The sequence below is a fragment of the Passer montanus genome, unplaced genomic scaffold (genome assembly GCF_014805655.1).
Source record: "Passer montanus isolate IOZ18808 unplaced genomic scaffold, ASM1480565v1 scaffold18, whole genome shotgun sequence".
NCBI lineage: Eukaryota > Metazoa > Chordata > Aves > Passeriformes > Passeridae > Passer > Passer montanus.
This window is the reverse complement of record NW_024365381.1, coordinates 15335653-15355210: the sequence shown is the minus strand read 5'-3', so window position 1 is coordinate 15355210 and position 19558 is coordinate 15335653. Positions and strand designations below refer to the sequence as shown.

The window sequence follows — 19558 nt, the reverse complement described above, 5'->3', positions numbered from 1 at the left end:
CTGGAGTATGGTTTAACCACCATTTTAAAGCCAATAAGAGGTGGATGTTAAAGCTTCTGTAGCTGCAGTCAAGTGGCTGCTCTGCACACTGTCTGGGGTACCCCGTGCTGGCAAGTGTATTCTTTGCAGCACCATCTCTGCTCATGAAACCCAGTTCTCCCCTGCTCGTGGGAATTGAGCTTCTGGAGTTTCATCAACCTGTTTCTCACCCAGCAACACATCAGGTGCCTGGGGTTACGCAGCACCCTGAATGAAACTTAGTCCTCACTTCTCTCTGCCAGCAACCTCCCTAGGAGGAAGCCTGGTCTAAATACCTTAAATTGCTTATACATATATTTGTGTTTCATTATTGGAAAAAGCACTTCAGACATGTCCAGTAAGAGTGTGATCATGAGTGGCTAGAGTTCTCACTGTAAAAGTATTCCATTTATGGGGAAAAAATACAAAAAACATTAAACATTTCTCTCATTGTTTATTTATGCATTTTTCACTGGAACTTAATCACAATTTTTTTCCAAAAATATTTTGTTCTGAGTTTTATTTATTTGGCCATAGAGTTTCATTAGGCATCTAGATTTTGAAACAGGTATTAGTACTAAGAATGTGTATTGGCATTGATGACAATATCAGTTACAGTGGGATAACTGGAATTTTACCCTAAGACTATTGAAAGAAAATAAAGAGCTTGCTGATCCCTGTGGAAAGAGGAGTTATGCACAAAAGTGAAATTCTGAGAGTTGGTAAAAAATAAGGTCTAAGAACCAGCTTCACTTAAACGCCATTACACCATTTATAAAACTTTTATTATATTATTAACTACACTAAAGCACTATTTTTATTCATAAGTAAATATATACAGTTTTAATAAATGCAGCTAATATTGTTCTTCCTAAACTTGTTCTCTAATGTCATTATGTTGCCATGGTCATATTTCCCCCGCTGAAGAAATGCCTATTTTATTGTGAAGAGATCAGCTATCATTGCTTATGGAATTATAAACTGCACATTCTTCTGATTATTCATTCTTAAGTCTGTGCTTGGAATAGACACCAAAAGGATATACGATAGATATAGCTTTTCATTCACATTCCTCCTAAAATCCAAGAAAAAATATTCTTTAAATATTCCTGGTAGTCTATGAGTATATCACTGTATACCTCAGAGACTTCAACAACTGGAATAGAAGGAGTCCTGAGGTCACACCTGAAACAGAATTTTAGGGAGTAACATATTGCATTACAGAATGAGTCACGAGGCCAGCTGTGTTTATATATATTGTGCAATTAAAAGTTGGTGATCTTTCTCCTGATAACAATGGGGTATGCTGTACTCTGAATGCACAAGTCACATGGACAAAAATCCACTGTTTGGCCATTATCCAAAAATGACAATGACAAGTACATAAGCAAGTGGTGATTTGTCTTGCTCAGTCTGTGGAAGATTCTTTTTCTTTTTTTGAGTTCTATTATTTACAAAGTAATACAAATGTTGGGCAATAATCAAGCATAGCGAGCTGACTGTAGTAATATAGCATTGATGGACTGGAAACCAGATGGTCTGTCAGATAATGAAGTATTATCTGGCAAGGGATTGTTCCTGAAAGCCAACATCCTCACCTATTTAGCACTCTGGAATGTCAGCATATCGGTTACCGCATTCACGAGGTGGTATGTGTTGTACTTTAGAAGCCATCCCTAGAAGAGGCATTTTAATTCAAAATTACTGCCTGATGAGAGGGTAGAGGTGCCATTATTGTAGCACAGCTGGAGTATAATACACAGCAAGATGTGAACCATACATCTGAACTCAGGTTAAAGAGGAAAACATAACAGACTGCATCCTGATTTCTGTCTAACCAAAGCCATGGTTCAGGGATGCTTTAAGCCAGCTCAGCCACAAGAAGAAGTGGTGTATGCTGTGTGCCCAGTCATGCATTCCTCCTTTTGTGCCACACTCTTCTTTGTGCCAGCACATGCCCGTCTGCTTCTGGTCAGGAGTCTTGGATGTTGGGGAAATGACTGGGTTAATATTAACCTGGCCACTTAAAAAGAAATGTGTTGGTAATCCAGAAAGGTTCACCGTGGCTATGTCATCATGCCACATGCAGACCTTTTGCCAGCAGAATGGACAGGCTGTTATGGAGGCAGGACAGAGCAACTGGGAAAGGAAAATGGGGAAATAGGATTATTTCTTCTTTCACAGCAGTGCTGGTTTGTCTCAAATGTGTGTGAAACCAGAATTCAAGAATAGCGAAAACTGTTGGAGGTAAATCTGGCAAATTTCAATTGCTGTAGCTGCCACCTGGGAAGACAGAGCAAAGAACAGAAATGGCAAGGGCAGCTGGTTGGAGGGCTGGGGGAGGTAGTGCCCACGGTTTGGAGATACTCCCTGGATACCAAAATGTCTCACTGTTATCATATAATCTCTTGAGTTATCATATAATCTCTTGAGATATGCAATACATCAGAATTGTCCTTTAAAAGTACAAGCATTCTCCCATCACTGTTAGCATTATTCATTTATAACACCTAGAAAATAATTTACTTAGACAACACAAATCAGATAAAATGGTTTCACCTTCTATGATTTTAGTGCTATAATATTCGATATTGATTATATTAAAAATTTCTTGAAAAAGTCTGCCTCACTCAGCAAACCAGTATACCAAATGGAGCTTCAGATGAGCTCAATTGGGTTTCTGGAATCATGGCCCAGTTATCTTTGCAGGTGACCTTTCTGGCAGTAGGGTGAATTTTTTGTCTGACAGGCAGATGAAAGAATTCAGAATATTCCTGAAGTGAAGCTAATACTTTCACACATTTTAAATATGCATACTGAAATATTATCAGTTGAAGTCTCTGTTTTTCTCAAGCTCGGTTTGGGAATGCTTCAAAGCCATCATAATCTCTAGAATTAAATGTATAATTCATCCCAGGCCTATCCCTTTAGAATCAGTATTGTATTTTATTCCCTGCAAACACTTAATGAAGTTGTTAATTGTTTCAATAGACACAAAAGCTGGTGGGGCAGTAAGTGAGAACAGATTATTGTTTTACAATTACACTTAATTTCATGGTCACTGTGCAAATAAAGGCATTTTCATATGGCCAAATACAAAGTAAATCGAGGGGATATCAATATTTAGATTATACTTACGATATCAACAATGTAGACAACATTCTCTTAGGTGAAAAAATTAATTGTTAAAGATAGGTACATAATATGAACACATAGAACTGTACCATGGCAAAAAAGATTACTCAATCCTAAAGTTTACCCAACAAAGGCATAGTAAGGAAGTACAGAAATTTGCCTCTCTATAAAACTTTGGTAACACAACTGACAAAGTACTGAATTAAATCAACATGTTAAAGAAAATATTGAGGAAATATGAAGAAGTCTGTGAGGTCCACAAAACTGTACTGGCAGGAAGATAAATCTTATGTCATAAAAACTGAGGGGCTAAGTTTTTCTAGTTGTAAAGGAGAATATAGAAAAGTTACTTGGTTGCTATGGATAGCTATATTTTTCACCTATAGAAAAGATTTTCTGGCATCTAGAAGCTCATGGATTCTCATCTTTGCACCACGGTCAGTACCTGGAATCTGATGTTAAGCAAGTGCAGCCTTCAAACACAGCTTTCTCTGAAGACAGAATAACACTGCAGCGATCATCTGGAGGACTTCTGCTGGAGGGCCATTACTTAAGTCCTTACAAATATTATTTAATGTAGTTTCTTGGTGAAAACTTGTATGAGTAAATGATATATCCTAAGGGGTCCCTCCTGAGTTTGCAGTCTAGTCTCATAGCTCATCCCCTGTCGTGTATGAAGCTTTGAGAACAGGAAATCTTGCACTGCCCTGAACCCACCATAACACTTGGACGTTTGCACTACAGTAATGACTGTACTTACATCATGGTTCAGAGCTTCAGCAAGTCACTGTCAGGGATCAAGAGGGATTATTTTTTCTTAATGCACAATTGACTAGAAGCATGATAGAGAGGGGTTTTTTCCTTCCTTTTAAGCATGATTGGATACAGATGAAGATGTGATAGCATGGATTAGTCTTTTGACATAAAAAGGAAATCCATTTGGGGAGGGGGGGATTGGTTTATTGTTGGAGGCTCAGAGTCTTACCTATTTACAGTTTGGGGGGAAGGAAGGAATTTCTGCCTCGGTCTGGTAGGGTATATCAGAGGTTTCCTGTTCCAGGCATTGTCTCTGGCTCTTTCTGGCTCTTCTCTGCACTACACCTAGACTATTGCTCATATTCCCTGTCTTCAAGACCAGTGTTGTGTTTAATCTGTATGAGAACAAATACAGCAAAGTAAAAGGGGGTTTTATCCCTATTGAGCATACCTTCAGTCACCCTGAAAAGAACTTCAAGCCAAAAAGGCTTCTTACATACCCATCAGAGGTATAACATTTTAGCTTCTTCTTCTCTTGTCCTGCATCTGTCCCCACTCCTTCCTTCCTTCCTTCCTTCCTCTTTACTATAATTCATAAGAATTTAGCATTTAATTCAGATTAGGAATATAGAGATGTAGATGATATTTTACTTTGCCAGTCCAAGCACATACAACACAAACTGCTCAATCACTCAACAAGTAACAGAACAAATAGAGTTTACTCCTCTGGTGATTTAATCAGTGATGTGTTACACTACTGGAAAGAAACCTGGTGTTAGGGTTTTCTTTTTTGGTTGGTTGGTTGAGGTTTTCGTTGTTTTGCAAGCAAAGTTTTGGATCAAGTCCAGGCAATTGTAACATAGTGATTTTATCCTAACCAGTTGGCACAAGTACTTCAGGATCTGAGGAGTAAGAAACTATTTCTTCCAGAACATTCATTCTCACAGGCCTTTCACTGTAAGAAGTAATATTTTTAGTCTATCTTTTTAAAAAGAATAACTGAAACTTAGATTATACTATAACTAAATGTTAAAAGACTTTTAACATGAAATCTGATTGTGCACAAATAGCAAATATATGATACTGCTCCACTTTTTTAATCTCTATTTTTACCTTAAAATATAAGAATTAATGCTATACTGTGTCTGGTCCTTTGTTGCAAGACAAAGTTTTGTTAAACTTCTCTTCAACTCTACAGGCCTACTCTTTGTTTGCAGTTCTCAACATTTTTGGTGACTAGGCCAGTTCACATTGCATCAGTTCACCCACTTCCAAGAAAACATTTCCAAAGGCTGTGTGTACTTCTGAAAACATGAAGACTGAGGCACCACTGTTTTCTTTAATAACTGATGAAAATAAAATGTTAGTGATTAGAATCTATGTGGTTTTACTTGATTTGGACATATCCCACAGAAGATTTAAAAAAAAAACCAGCCAACTAAAAGATCATCCATTACCAGTGGGTAATTTCCTGGACACCAAAATGCAAAACGTCCAAGAAAATTTTGCAGCTCCTCACAATCCTCTGTGTGTGGAACTGTATGCAGCAACAGATGTTTCCACTGCCACAGAATTCACTAAAAACTGCCAGGGAATTTGGCCCAGATGTGCTATAGAATTACAGTGACCCTGGTAATAGTGAAACTTTAAGAAGCAAACACCAGATGTCCAGTAAAATGGTTAAAAATGAGATCCAAAGCATTTTTTTTACCACATCATCACAAACAAATACAGAGTGGGTAAGCTGAAAATCTAAAATACTACTTTATTATTTGTCATCTCTAAGATGATTCTATCTGCTTGACTTGCTGTGATATAGTGCCACTTGAATATAATGTCTCATAGGAAAGCTGCATTCCCAGAGGCTTAAATAACTTTGAAAAATGAATTAATTAGACAGGGATATACATTAAACTTAACACAAGGTTGTATTTTTCTCCTTTGCTCCTTTCTGTACTCATTTTGCTTGAAAAGTGATTGTGGCTGTGTGTGTGCTGTGCTGCTGCCTTAGGACAGCTTGCCTGCAGCCAGGATAAATGGACTGCTGTTAGTGCCAGCTAATGTAGTTCTGCTTTAGCTCAAATGGTAGCAGACTCGAGCTGCAGTACCAGGGCTCCCTGCACTGCCTCATTCTGTCTCTGTATACATGGTAAATGTACTTCTCCTACAAAAGTACTCATTACATTATGAGGCACTGCTTTGTGGTTTCTAAGGGGTCCATGTAGGGCAGACCCTGGAGATGATGGAAGGCATTGCATTTCTCCTGCCACTTTATTGATCATTTGTGATTTTTTTATACCCCCGAGTGTAAGTTTTAGACATTCATTATCAGAATATACTTAAGCAATTTTTAAGTGTCCCTAGACCAAAAAATAATTTCTGTTACAAACCCTGAAACAAAATGTAGAATTCATGAAAGGCTGGTTGTGTTTGTTAGTAGTATACATCTGTACAGGACAATAGACATATATCAGTATTCAAAAGTTAGATTAACTGTTTTTGCTTAAAGCCTGAATACAGCAATACCCTGCTCAGTTCAGTCTCTGGAAAACAAATGGTAACAAGATTTTTAACTTGGAATTGGGGTTATAGCCTTCATAGATAAAAAAAGGGAGAACTAAAGGTACAAAAAGGTCTTGGGTGCTTAGAGAAAAAATTAAGGAATGTATAGTCTATGAAAGAAATGGGGTAATTATGTGCTCCAAAGTCTCTCTTAAAATGTCTTAGCAAAAGACGTGGTACAAATGCTATTAAAATAAAGAGAGTTAGTCTGACTTCAGTAAGAGGTGATTCACTGGAGGATTCTCCATAGCTCTGTTACTCCCTATCGCATGAGAAAGGGTAAAAATTTATTTACTAAAAAGTATGTTCTTCCCTGGAGGAAAAACTCATTATAAACCAACCAGTACACCATGACAGAATAGAAGTTAAGATAAACTACAGCTTTCAGAGATATTAGCGCTTAGCAATTTAAGAGTTCTCCAATTTTTTATTTATGCAGCTTTTTAGATGATCTTCAGCTGGCCTCAGGTGATACCCTTGTCTGAATTTTGTAACCCAAAAGGAGAGCTCAAGGCTGTTGACAACACTGCTGAGTTTTTCAGGGGCTTTTGCTGTGTTGCCAGTTTTACATAGTTTCAGTACAAAATAATGGATTTGTACCTTTTCTTGAACTATAGACACACATTTTATTAAAAGCTCAGTGACGGTCATGGACTTTTTAAAATTTTTACCTTATAGCAAAACAATCCATAAAAGAACATTTTGTGTTGTGTATCAATGCTGATCAAGTTGGATGCTTTTTTTTTGGAGCATTGCTGTGGATGCCCAACGCTCCAAACCACTTTACCATGCATTCCTTCAAGACCTGCTGCAATTACAGCCCAAAACATTACACTTGGAGCTCTCTGCCCACACTCATCTCGCAAAACTGCTTGCAGCAGAGACAGTTTACTGTGTCCCACAGCGGTTTGCAAGGAAGCAGCCTGTTACCCCAGTTAAGGAAACATAGATGTGTTCTTATGTCCTTGCTGGCTGTACTGTCCGTAGGTGAGGTCTCTACACCAGCTCTGTAGAATACCAGGCAATAACTGAGTCGTGTCTGGTGTTGTTTACATCGCCTTTGTAATGTTCTCTGATGATGGTGAAGAGGAAACTCAGAGAAAATTAGAGATCTAGAAGAAAAGCAAATTTGATCCAAAATTACTTTCTTTTTGACAAGTTGATCGTTATAAAAGTACTTTTATTTTAAGTCATAAAATGCAGAAAGTTTTGAAACAAAAACAAAGAAAATCACGCTGTAGACGGTAAAATAGCACATGTTGTATTTACTTGAATTGCTATATGAAACTATTTGTTCATTTTTTCAAACTAAAATACCATTTATGCTTTTAAAAGTAACTTAGGAGGGAGGGTTCCTTTGTTTTGTTTATTCAGTGCCCAAGTGGCAAAATTTCTTTTCTGCAGAAGAATTCAAGTTGTGAAGAGTGCTGGATCAGAAGAGTATATTGAGAAAAAGAAAACATTTCAAAAGAGATGTTCAGGTTAAACCTGCTGAGGCAGGTCTGCTGCTCAAAGAACACATTGCAAGCTTTTTTAAAAAATAAATAATCCAGTACAAACTGCCACATCACCAAGAAACAGACTCCATCACTTTTTAAGGAAAAACCTGTCAGATTTCTTTACAGATGTCCATGCAGATGAGGACACTGTTGGCAGGTAAGACACAACTGCATAAAACAAGAGTGGATCACTGAATTATAAAATGCAATAACAATTAGGATAATTAGCAGTTAATAACTAGCAATTAATAATATTTAGGAGAGCAACTTCTACACTATTCTTTGCGCATCTGCCTTGCTTGTTGATTTGGTCTCAAAAATTATTTACATAATTCTGTATCACAATCTTGTAGCAGGATTTTCATCATAAAGGTATATCCCTAGTGCAAATCCTTGAAAAATCTGTTTCTAATTGTTTAACAGTCAAAATTTGTTTAGAATCCTTTGGTAAATCTTTGGTAAATCTTCTTAATTTCTCAATTATTTAACCTGACCTTCCTGGTCCATTTTCTCTTAGAGAAACTCAGAGTCAAGGTTAGTCACCTTCCAAGGTAATCACATGACATCACAGTGCTTTATGTTGTAATATGTGCAAGAAGGACAAGAAAAATGTCATCATAGTGTGGGACTATCATAGTGCTGAAGGCAGAATCTGTTTGAAAACATTGCTGCATCTTGACTGAAAAGGGACCTTTCATGTTTGGAATGTATTGTGATTAAAGAAAAAAGAAATTAAGTTTGTATTAACTGTTAACTCCTTTTGTTCTTAGATGAGAGTAACACTGAGGAACATGTATTAACCCATATGGTATTTTTAGGATGTTTTACGTGCATAAGGAGTAAGAGAGATCCCTTTGGGCATTGCTCCTGCATCCATGACTGTCAGTGTGTAATGCAGATCTTCATATGACAGAGTTTTCTTAAGCAGTGTAACCTGGGCTGAGATGAGCCTGTCTGGAACAAGGGGCTGGATCTGGGTTTCACACCTGTGCCCACACTGTATCACACTGCCCTGCAAAGGTGAAGGAAAATATCTGTGACACTGCCTTTGTATCTAGGGACACCAGCTGTAACTGTAGGAAATTTGTGCTTTTCAAGGATTTATTTTCTTGCTCCCGAGTACTCAGAACTTTTCTGATGACTTTCATATAAGAGCATCCATATATGATTGCAAACACAGGTATTTGTCTTTAGGCAGGCAGTTGCCATCCATACAAGCTTCCTCACACATCTGTGTGCCTTTCACTCCCATGGTATGTCTAGATGCCACAACTGCTTGCCAGGTGGAAATTCAAGTGCCAGTATGTGTACATGTTCATGGTGCTGTTCACGGCCTTGAATTGTGCTACAAATTCTGCACACTTTGATCTCAGTGCATATAGCACTTTTCTCTCTACTGGTACTACTATCAACAGTATTGCTGTTACAAAATCAGGGATCTCTCCTTATTTTCCTGCTACAGGTACTGTAAAGGGAGTAAGAAAAACACCCCAAAGGTCAAGATGTTAGAAGATGAAACCAAATTGTTTAATTCATGTTTGCATGTATTTAATGATACCCTATTTGTTTTATTACTAAAAAGAGTAGTCGTGAGCTTTTTTGGAAATTGGGAAAACTATGCATGATTTTAGCTTGTTAAATATACTGTATAAAAACACTACTGGCCTAGTTTTACTTCAGACTTCAGGAGATGGATATGTTTATGAGTTCAAATAATTGCAGACAAAATTTTGCACCTGCAGTTATGGTTGCCTGCAGTTCAGTTAAGTTTAAGTATCTACATCACTGATTGCATCTGTAAGTTAAAAACATCTAAGTAACCTAAATTACAAGCACAAATAATTGCAGGTGCAAAACTCATACAAACACAAAATGATCTCTAAATGTTGGTCTTCAGAATCTCATTGTGAGTTATTCACTGTATCATGAACCTAGATTCCTCTGGGAGAGTCACTAATCTGTATAATGACACTGAAAGCCTCTTGAATCTCATATTTAACTAGCAGATGGGAAAGAATACATGGCGTCATATAACTCCCTAGGGATTATGCATGTGGATATTGAAAAGTATAACTTATTCCAATGAAGGCTAACATTAACTTGCAATCAAAAATTTCCTTCCTGAGCCACATTTTTTTCTGCTGGAATTAAAACAACTTAATGTTGTATTTTTATGAAGTCACAACCAATTTAAGTAGAACACATTCCCAGGGTAAGCACAGAAATTTTGCTCATCTCATGACTTTTCATTTAATGAATCACAGCATCATTTTGACACAGAGAAATGCTCTCACTCTTTTCCAGAAAACACATCTAATTATCCTCTCTGTGATTTTTTTTTGTCAAAGGTTTCTAAGCACATCTCCTAAAACATCTATTTTTTTGCGCTGGTATCAAAATTAAAAATAATTTTCTTGCATTCTTTAGCTTCAATAGACATAGGTGTGGAGCTACTTTAAAACAGTGACTGCTTCCTGCCATACCAGTCACGGCAGTACTGTTGGCAAAAGGGAAAAAAAACCCGTAAATTCTCTTCTAGTGTTTGAACAACTAAAACTCCTTCTGAACAAATGAAACATTCTGCCAATCCTGACAATCCAAAATGCAATGAAGAATTTTTCTGTTTCAGAAGCTCTAGGCAAAGCTGTTTTGGCATGTCTGTAGCTTGTTCCTCTTGCAAACAAAGGGGCAGCTAAAGGGAAAGTCTTTGGGGGAAGAAATGCTGTCAGTTGTAAGAAATGAGACATGCAGACCCATTCTACAGCCTGGCTAGTGATTACATGCAGGTAATTTTTAAGAGCCTGAACCAGCTGCCAGTGATAATAACGCTGCCATTTGCACTGATTTCAACAGGAAACACATCAAACAGACCAGCTTAAGGCTTCTCAGAAGCATGGGCCAAAGTGGTATTTCGTTCATTGGTGCTGGGGCCAGAGCAGAGGAGGGTGCTTGGAAGGCAGAGGCAGCGGTGGCGGGAGCCCAGAACGCTCTGCTGGGCTGGCAGCAGGGCTGCAGCAGCAGTGCTGCAGCAGGGCAGCAGCAGAGGAGCAGCAGCGGTGCTGCAGCAGAGGGGCTGCAGCTGGCAAGCTCCTGCCTCGCTGCCTGCCAGCTCCCCCCACGCTCCCAGACAGCCCCATTACCCCCTGGAAGCATTGCTAGCCCAGCTCCACAGGCCCTCAGCAGTTACAGAGTAAGGAGCAGAGGTGTGAGCCGATCTACATTTTTTAACATCCAATATAATTTAGTACATGTTAATCTATTAGACAGGCAGTACACAGTAACAATGTACCACGTAAATAACTAATTTATAATCATCCTTGGGGACAAAAATCCAGAACAAGATGTCCTTCTCAATTCGTGGAAAACTGTTGAAGCTATGTTGTGTGTTACAATGCAAGGCTATACCTTCACCTTCCTAAATTATTTTTTCTTTGCTTGGGTATAGCAAAACACAGAAAGCATGTGAGAAATATGTCTATAGTAAAAAATGTAAAAAATACCATTATTTGAACAGAAAGAAATTTAAACAAATATTCCTTTTTTAATTCTCACTTTTTTTACTGCCACAGATGCAAGCAAGGAAGGAAAAAGTTTCATCTTTCAGTTTCTTGAGAGATTTATATTTAAGTGTGTCCTGTAACTCATATAAATTCAGAGTGCAGCTTAGAAAGCCAAAAAATTAGCAAGGGTTTTGACCAAGAGATTGAGAAGTGATTAAAACTCATGGAAGAAAGACTCATTTCTCAGTAAGAATAACAGTCATATGGATGATGGATCATAATAACTTCATAATCTGACCCACATGCAGTAAATACAGTGATGACTGTCATTTTGAATAAGTGAGGGGGATTGATGCTGATTATTAATCCATTTCTTGGCCAGTCTGATTGCTTCTGAGCCAGCTTCTCCACTGTTAGTGCTTTCCTGAAGTATCTTAATAGCTTTCACCAACAGCCTCTTCCTTTTTAACCAGGCACTTTTCATACAGTGAGTTGACCTAACTTATTCGACAGATTTCTTTCATTAATTGGTCTGCTTCTAGTATTCCTATAGCTGGAGGCTTGGTCTTCTTTTAGCATGTAATGTAAGAGCGTTACTACAGGCACAGGGTTACATATAATTCCGTTTGTTCACTGCAAAAAATATTTGTGTTTTTCCCTAATTCCCAGGTATTGCAATGAAAGCTTTGTTAAAAAAAAGGTGAAAAATGCTATGAAAATAAGGACCTAGTATTTAGTGCCAGTGTCTAAAATGGCATATATTTTATTGCAGACACAGAATAAATAAAGAAATATAGTTGCATAATAGAAATTCAGAAGCCAGCTTAGCTAATTGTGTCAATGATAGGTTTATATGGGGTTCCTGTAGAGATGTGTATTTAACATTTGCAGTAGGATAATATACATAACATACTTCACAAGAAAAAAAAAATTCTTTTTGGAGAGCAAGAGTGTCCAAGACTGATTTTCTATGAATGTGTCCAACCTTTAATATCTTTTAAAGTATGCTGAACTCTGTGCCAGTTGTCCCAGAATGACACTCAGCATTCCCAGCCTTCCTCAGCTGGGGAAATAGTTGTAAATGCTTGGATTGAGGGTGGACTACATGTGTGAACTGGTTAGTGGCTTGCAGCTCCCAAAATAAATGCCTAAATATAAGTCCCTTATTCTCAGTGGTAGGTACTAATTTGTGCCTGCCTTCACTAAGCACTTGCTTGTTTTTCTACAACTTCTGGGAATTTAAAATCTTTTAAATATCCAGCTAGGTCAACACAAAGTTATGTTATAGTTATGTTAAAGTAATATTGCCATGTGTCCAATTATTTAGTTTCTATTAGTAATAAATTCGCATGCTACATAGCATGAAAATGAAAGGTACCTTTTTCCTATGTAAATTAAATTTTAAGCAAACTTAATTATATTTTGACATATTTTCTTCCACTTTTTGAACAACATCCACCTTTTTAACCAATCATGTCTACACAATTCCTTCCCTTTGTTTAAATAAAATATTTCGTAAAATCTGAAAGTTGTGCATTTGTTTCATGTAACTGATGTGGTCATGAAAGCCAGGTCTTTTATTTATATTTGGGATAATGCAGAGGTAATGAAAGCAGAATTGGACCTAAGAGGTTTTTTGTTTCAATTATAAAACAATGTGGGTAAATGTCTTGGGTTTGACAGCACCAAAAGAAAAGGAATATTGTGCTTATGCCTTCAATCAGCTTTATTAGATCCTTAAAGGGAAAATTATGTGAAAGGCAGAGGAAGAAAACAACAAGCTAAGCAAGATTGCAATTCCAGTATAATTCAGAGAAAATAACTGATTTAGGCTGGTCGTCTTGCCAGGGTGAATGACTCAAGGCTTCCAAACAAGAAATGGAAACCAGAAGGATAGGGAAAGCCTGCAAGAACAAATTGAGAAGATGTGATTGACTGTAATGTTTCAAAATCAACTGCTGCAAAGATGAGTTTGGGCTCTTGCCCAGAATACAATTGAATGGTGATGTTCATTTAGACCCTTAATGCTGAAACAAAATAAGATGTAGCTGTGTTTCTGTTAGAAATTTATTTGTTCTTTCCAGTGTCTCTAGCTAGGGATATGATGTCATCTCCTCTTTCTTCTATCAGAACCTGCAATGATTGCTGGTTGCTGCTGTTTCATAATTTTTGTGAACACCAGTTTTTTAAAGGAAGGCTTGAGTCCACGTGATAATATCTCTCAAATGTGAAATGTCATCACTGTTCCTTAGATGACTTTAAAAAAATTTCATACTCTGTGAGCAAATAGGCTAACTCAATTGGCCAAGCAAAGCAGAAGTGTAAGATCATTGTGTGTGTATGTACTTTTTGACTTGCAAAGTCAGTCAAGTTTTTGTTACTATCTAGCTAGTTTTTTTAATTAAGTAAATGGTTCATTCTGCAAAGACTGAAATAACTCTCTTTAATGGGTACAGTTTGTAAAATGTTATTTGTAAAAGTTGTGGGCAGCTGCTTGTCCTCCACCTCAGGCACAGGAGGTTCTAAAAGCAACTAGACTTTATGCAAAAAATTAGTCAGTTGACAATAGGCAGTGATGGGATGGCATTGTCTTCTACTTCCTCCTTTCATTTATTCCTTTCATCTTACTGGCTGTGCTTACTAACCTTTTTTCTGTTTCTATTTCAAATCAGGAAGGGAAAAAAACCCTAAACCACAGCTCATAATTAAATACTGAGCTAGCTCTTACCATGTTTACTGAATTACATATTGCATATATGGATGTATATCCTCAAAGTTTCATGTGTTTTTAGATTTCTAAACTTAATGTGTTCCATAGGAATAGACCTTAACTCCTTCTTGTCTGTTTTCCATGAAGAGATTTGCTTCCAAAGAGGAAGAAGCAATAAAGGAGTGAAAGCTACATACAGAGCCCTTCACATTTTAGGGATTCATAGAGCCATGAATATAGTTACTCAGCTCTGCAGATTCTCCTGGTTCATAGAAGAGGTTCCTCCAGCAAAAAGTTTTCAGTGTCACCCTTACAATAAGCAGATCAGCCTGACATCAGGTGCAGAGTGGTACCTTTGCACATGTATCTGCTGCAGTGTGGCTGCTCCTGGTAAAGTCCTTTAAAAGAGGACTTTAAACCAGGAGCCCTGAGGGAGGGGGGAGTCACTGCAGCTCTGAGGGAGCGGTGGAGAGGCTGCCAAGCAAACACCTGGGGTGCTGTGAACACGAGGAACACAACGTGAATAAACAGGGCTCAGCTGGGGTCACCTCAAGCATTTGCATGTGAGTGAGGAAGTTTCTCTGAAGAGCTGCACACCAGGGCACACAGCATGGGACATAAACATGAGGAACTGGAGATCCGTGTGCAGCTGCAGGGGTAGGATCACGTCAGGATCCCAGGGATGCAGGGAGTGCACTGAGTGCTGCTGTGGAGGGATACAGAATGATTAGGAAGGGCTGGCCAGGAAGACAACTGCAGTGCATGGAGCACTGCCTGAGGTTGAATGAGTTTATGGGTAAGGATTAAAGAGCAAGACTGATAGTGATGATTTGGTGGTAGGCATCTACTATGGGCTGCCTGACCTGGAACAATAAGCAGATGGGGCCCTGTAGAGACAGCCAGGAGCAGCCTGATGTTTTCAGACCCTGATCCTTAATGGGAACTTCACATTTTCTGGAGGCACAACACTGCAGGGCATAAGCAATTAATGGTAACTTAATACAAGTGAGAGTCAATGAGAAGTGTTCCATTGGAGCTCTAACACACGAATGAAGAAGGCCTCACTGGGCTGATGGTCACAGTGAGCCTTGGTTGTTGTGACCATGAGGTGGTGGAGTTCAGATCCTGAGAAGAGGGAGCAGGACAAAAAGCAAGTTCACAGCCCTAGAATTCAGCAGAACAGGCTGTCACTTATTCAGAGGTCTGCTTGGAAAAGTCCCATGACAATGGGCTCTGGAGGGAAGAGGGGTCCAGGAAACCTGCATAATATTCAAGGATCACCTCCACTCAAGTCCATGCCAGCATGCAGAAAGTCAGGCAAAGATTTCAAGAGGCCTGTGTTGTTGAGCTTTGTGTAAGAGCTTCTGACAAAACTCAAACATAAAAAAGAAAGCATACAGAAGGTGGAAGCAGGGACAAGTAACAAGAGAGGAGTATGGAGACAGCCTGAGCATGCAGAGACTTTGTTAGGGAAGTCAAAGCCTACCTGGAGTTGAGCTTGGTACAAGATGTCAAAAGCTTCAGTAGGTATTTACTGAGATAGATTGAAAACTGGCTGAATGGCCAGACCCAGAGGGTGGTGGTCAGTGGGACAAAGTCCAACTGGAGGCCAGTAACTAGCAGTGTACCCCAGTGGTCAGTACTAGATCCAACTCTGTTCAACGTCTTCATTAATGTTCTGAATGATGGGGCAGGGTGTACCCTTAGCAAGTTTACTGGTGATACAAATGCAGGAGAGTGGCTGGTATCCCAAAGGGTTGTACTGCCAGTCAGGTGGACTTTGACATGCTGGAGAAATGTTCTGACAGGAACCTCAGGAAGTTCAACAAGGGGAAGTGTGAAGTCCTGTGCATGAGGAAGAATAATCCCACACACTACTGTTATATTCAGGGCCAATCAGCTGAAAAGCAGATTTACAGCATAGGACCTGTAAGTCCCTCATGGACACCAAGCCGAGCATGAGCTACCTATGTGGCCTGCAACCAGACTACTGATATCCTGGGCTGCTTTAGCAGCCAGCAGGTCAAGGAAGGTGTTTACTTCCTTCCCCTCTACTCAGCACTGGTTAGACCACAGGTGGAGTGCTGGGTCATTCTGGGCTCCCCAGTACACAAAGAGTTCAGTTGAAGGACCACTAAAATGACTAAAGGACTGGAGCACCTGTCATTTGTCTCTGAGAGAGACAGAACTGCCTGGAGGACAGAAGGCTCAGAGGGGAATCTGATCAATGTGCATGAATACCTAAAGGAGGGGTCTCAGTGGTGCTCAGTGACAGGACCAGAGGCAATGGACACAAAGTGAAGCACAAGGGGATCCATATGAACATCAGGAAATACATTTTTACTGTGGGGGTAACTAAGCACTGGCACAGGCTGCCCAGAGAAGTTGTGTTGTCTCCTTCCTTAAAGTGTAGTCATTCTTTGGGGATACTTGGAAGCTGTCTGGACATGGTCCTGGACAGCTGGCTCTAGGTTGCCCTTCTTGAGCAAAGGTCACAGGTCCCTTTCATCACCAATTTTTCTGTGGTTCAGAAGCAATGGATAATTGCTTTTCATGTTTTTAGTTCCCATTTCTTTAGAACTTTCAAATAATCCACTGCCTGGTCTAATGGTGACTTGAATCACTGGTATTTCAACATTCACTTGTGGTTTAATGCTGGATTGCTGTTTAGAAGCTTCTGTCTGTCTTACAAGATTGCTAAGATGACAAATGTACTGCTCAGATTCCTAGTATATCCTTTCTACATTCTCTCTGAAAAGTTTTCTCTGAGATCCTCAGAGACTGTGGAAATGCTACAAGGCTTATAAATCAAATAGCTGCATGCATTTTGAATATACAAAAAGGTAACCTGGAAAAGGAACCTGTTGTGCTGTGTAAGGCTGGGTAATGCTGCTGCAAGTTTTTAAAACTTATTTGTTGCTCTACACTGTATGTTTCTCTGCTTAGGCATCTCTTACTAATGAAAAAATCTGGACCAAATCTCACTTTTTGTAGTGAGAGCAACACCAGTGAGTAAAGCAGTGGAGGACATTAATTTTCCAATTCCAATCATGTGGAATAGTAGAAATTGCAAGCAGGATGTCTGTTGTAGATATGCTGGCAGGGGTTTAGACTGAGCTGGAAGGAAGAAACTACAGGGATCTGTGTTCTTGTAGCTGATCCTACTTGGACCTCAGTTTCAGTTTGAACTCACATTAAAATGTATTAATCACTTTCTTGAAGTTATTTGACATTTCAATTACTTGCTGAATCAGCAATATGCTCTGAAGATGTATGAACCATTAAAGACTAAAATGGGCCCGGGACTAAGAATAAAGACGAAGACTAAGCTTGATGGGCCTCAGAGTAACCTGATCTAGTGGAAGATTCCCTGCTTATGGCAGGAAGGTTGGAACAAAATTATTTTTAAGGTCCCTTCCAACTAAACCATTCTATGTTTCTATGATTGCATGCTTCTATGGATCCAGTATATTTCTATTGTTATGTCCATATCTATATTAATATCTACATTAATAGATACATAAATATGTATTTGTATGTTTATCTTTGAAAGTAAGACTGTGGGGAAATTTAAGCATCTGATGACAACTGAATTCCTTAATCTTCTACCTTTCAGTATTTTGTCATTAAACCATCACATGTTAAATGCTCAAAGTGTCCTTTTGTTGTGGACTAGAGTTCATACATTGCTTTCTTCAGAGTAAGGTTATGCCCAACCCAGAGCATCTTACAAGGCCTAAATTACTTTATTTATATTGGAGAAGCCCAAGCAGAGAACTCTAGAGAAGTGTTTGAAGAAGGATGGGGGAAATGGTATAACATTTGTAGTATTTTTAATTCACGTGGGGAATATTAATTTTATTGTTTTCTTTTGACATGTAGAGATCAACTGTAGGAGAATCTATTGATGTCGTGTCTTTTACAAAAATATTCCAAATACAAGGCTGCTTTAGAAAGGTGAATCATCACATTCCGACATCACCACCTTTCAACATTTTTAAAAGCACAAATGCTTTGCTTTAAGTAATTTTCTCTTTTTTTGTGTAGACAGAATCCTCTTATAGTCCTGAATAAATGTGTATACATTCTGAAGATGGACAGATTGTAGGGTATATTCTTGTTGCCTAACAAGGTAACTTATGACCTTAAGCTAAGACAGGAACAATGCAAATTAGATATTGAAAAACGCGGGTTTTTTTCACTGTTAAGTTGGTCAGACATTGGAATAGTTTGCCCAGAAAGGTGGTGGAGTCACCATCCCTGGAGGTGGTGATCATTCTGTGATTCTTCTTGGTGATTCCATTAAATCCCTTTCTGAGCACTCACCATGCACTACCCAGGTTAGTGTGCAGAACTAGAAGGCAAGGACTATTGTCTATTTCTACCCCACATTTTGAAAACTGCTTGTCATTCAAAGCATTCCCAAGACCCAGAATTATGCATCCACACTGACCTTGTAAGCAGAGCTCAGGCTGCCTGCAAATGCCCTGTGTGCTGGCATGTAGCAGATTGTAGATAGATAGACATAGAGATATAGATATATAGATATATATATATATACACATGTACAGTGACAAGATACGACCCAAATGTTTTTTTCCCAGGATGAAATACTAGATTGTAGATAGATAGACATAGAGATATAGAGATATAGATATATATATATACATATACACATGTACAGTGACAAGATACTACCCAAATGTTTTTTCCCAGGATGAAATACATGCAATCTCTGAATAGGTTAACTCAGGTTAAAACTAAGTTGCTAAAAGAAAAAAACTTAATACATTTTGAGTCATGTTCAAAATTAAACTTCAAAATACGTCTCAGCTAGCATCTGAAGGTGAGCAAGAAGTGGTTTTGTATGAGGCTTGCTGAAGTCGCAGTTTTTCCCAAATCTGCATTTTGTGATTTTGTGACTTAAGTTTTTAATATAAGCATTGCTGTGCTAAGCAAATTAAAACAGTGAAATAATACTTCTTTTTCATTGTCAAAAATGTTCCTCACCTTTTAAATACAATTTCTTGTATTTCAGAATAAAATTGATTCATTTTTTACGTATTTATTGCTGATTTCTTTATATCATCTCACCAGCACCTTATATAATTGGTAGCACATTAGCTGTTTAGCAAGTAAGCAGAGAGTATCGTTATTTGTCTGTATGCCTGGAAATGCTGAAAGTTTAATTGCTTTACTCAAAAGTGAAAATAAAATTGACAGTATGGTATTTATATATTTTTTTCCATACAAAAATAATTTCTTTTTTTTTCTTCAATAGATTTCTTGGCTTCTACAAAGGAATACTTCCTCCTGTTTTGGCTGAGACACCCAAAAGGGCAGTGAAGGTAAAAACCCCATGCTTCCTCCCTTAAAAG

At 38.4% G+C, this 19558-nt stretch overlaps 1 protein-coding gene across 4 annotated transcripts in view; it reads left to right on the top strand.

Annotated features, from left to right (window-relative positions):
* Nucleotides 1–19558, top strand: part of SLC25A21 (solute carrier family 25 member 21) — a 236654-nt gene that overhangs the window by 193730 nt on the left and 23366 nt on the right. For all 4 annotated transcript variants that reach the window (XM_039705102.1, XM_039705101.1, XM_039705100.1 and 1 more), the window contains exon 4: nucleotides 19462–19528. In XM_039705102.1, coding sequence (XP_039561036.1) covers nucleotides 19462–19528 — 67 coding nt within the window. The remainder of the gene's footprint in view (nucleotides 1–19461; nucleotides 19529–19558) is intronic.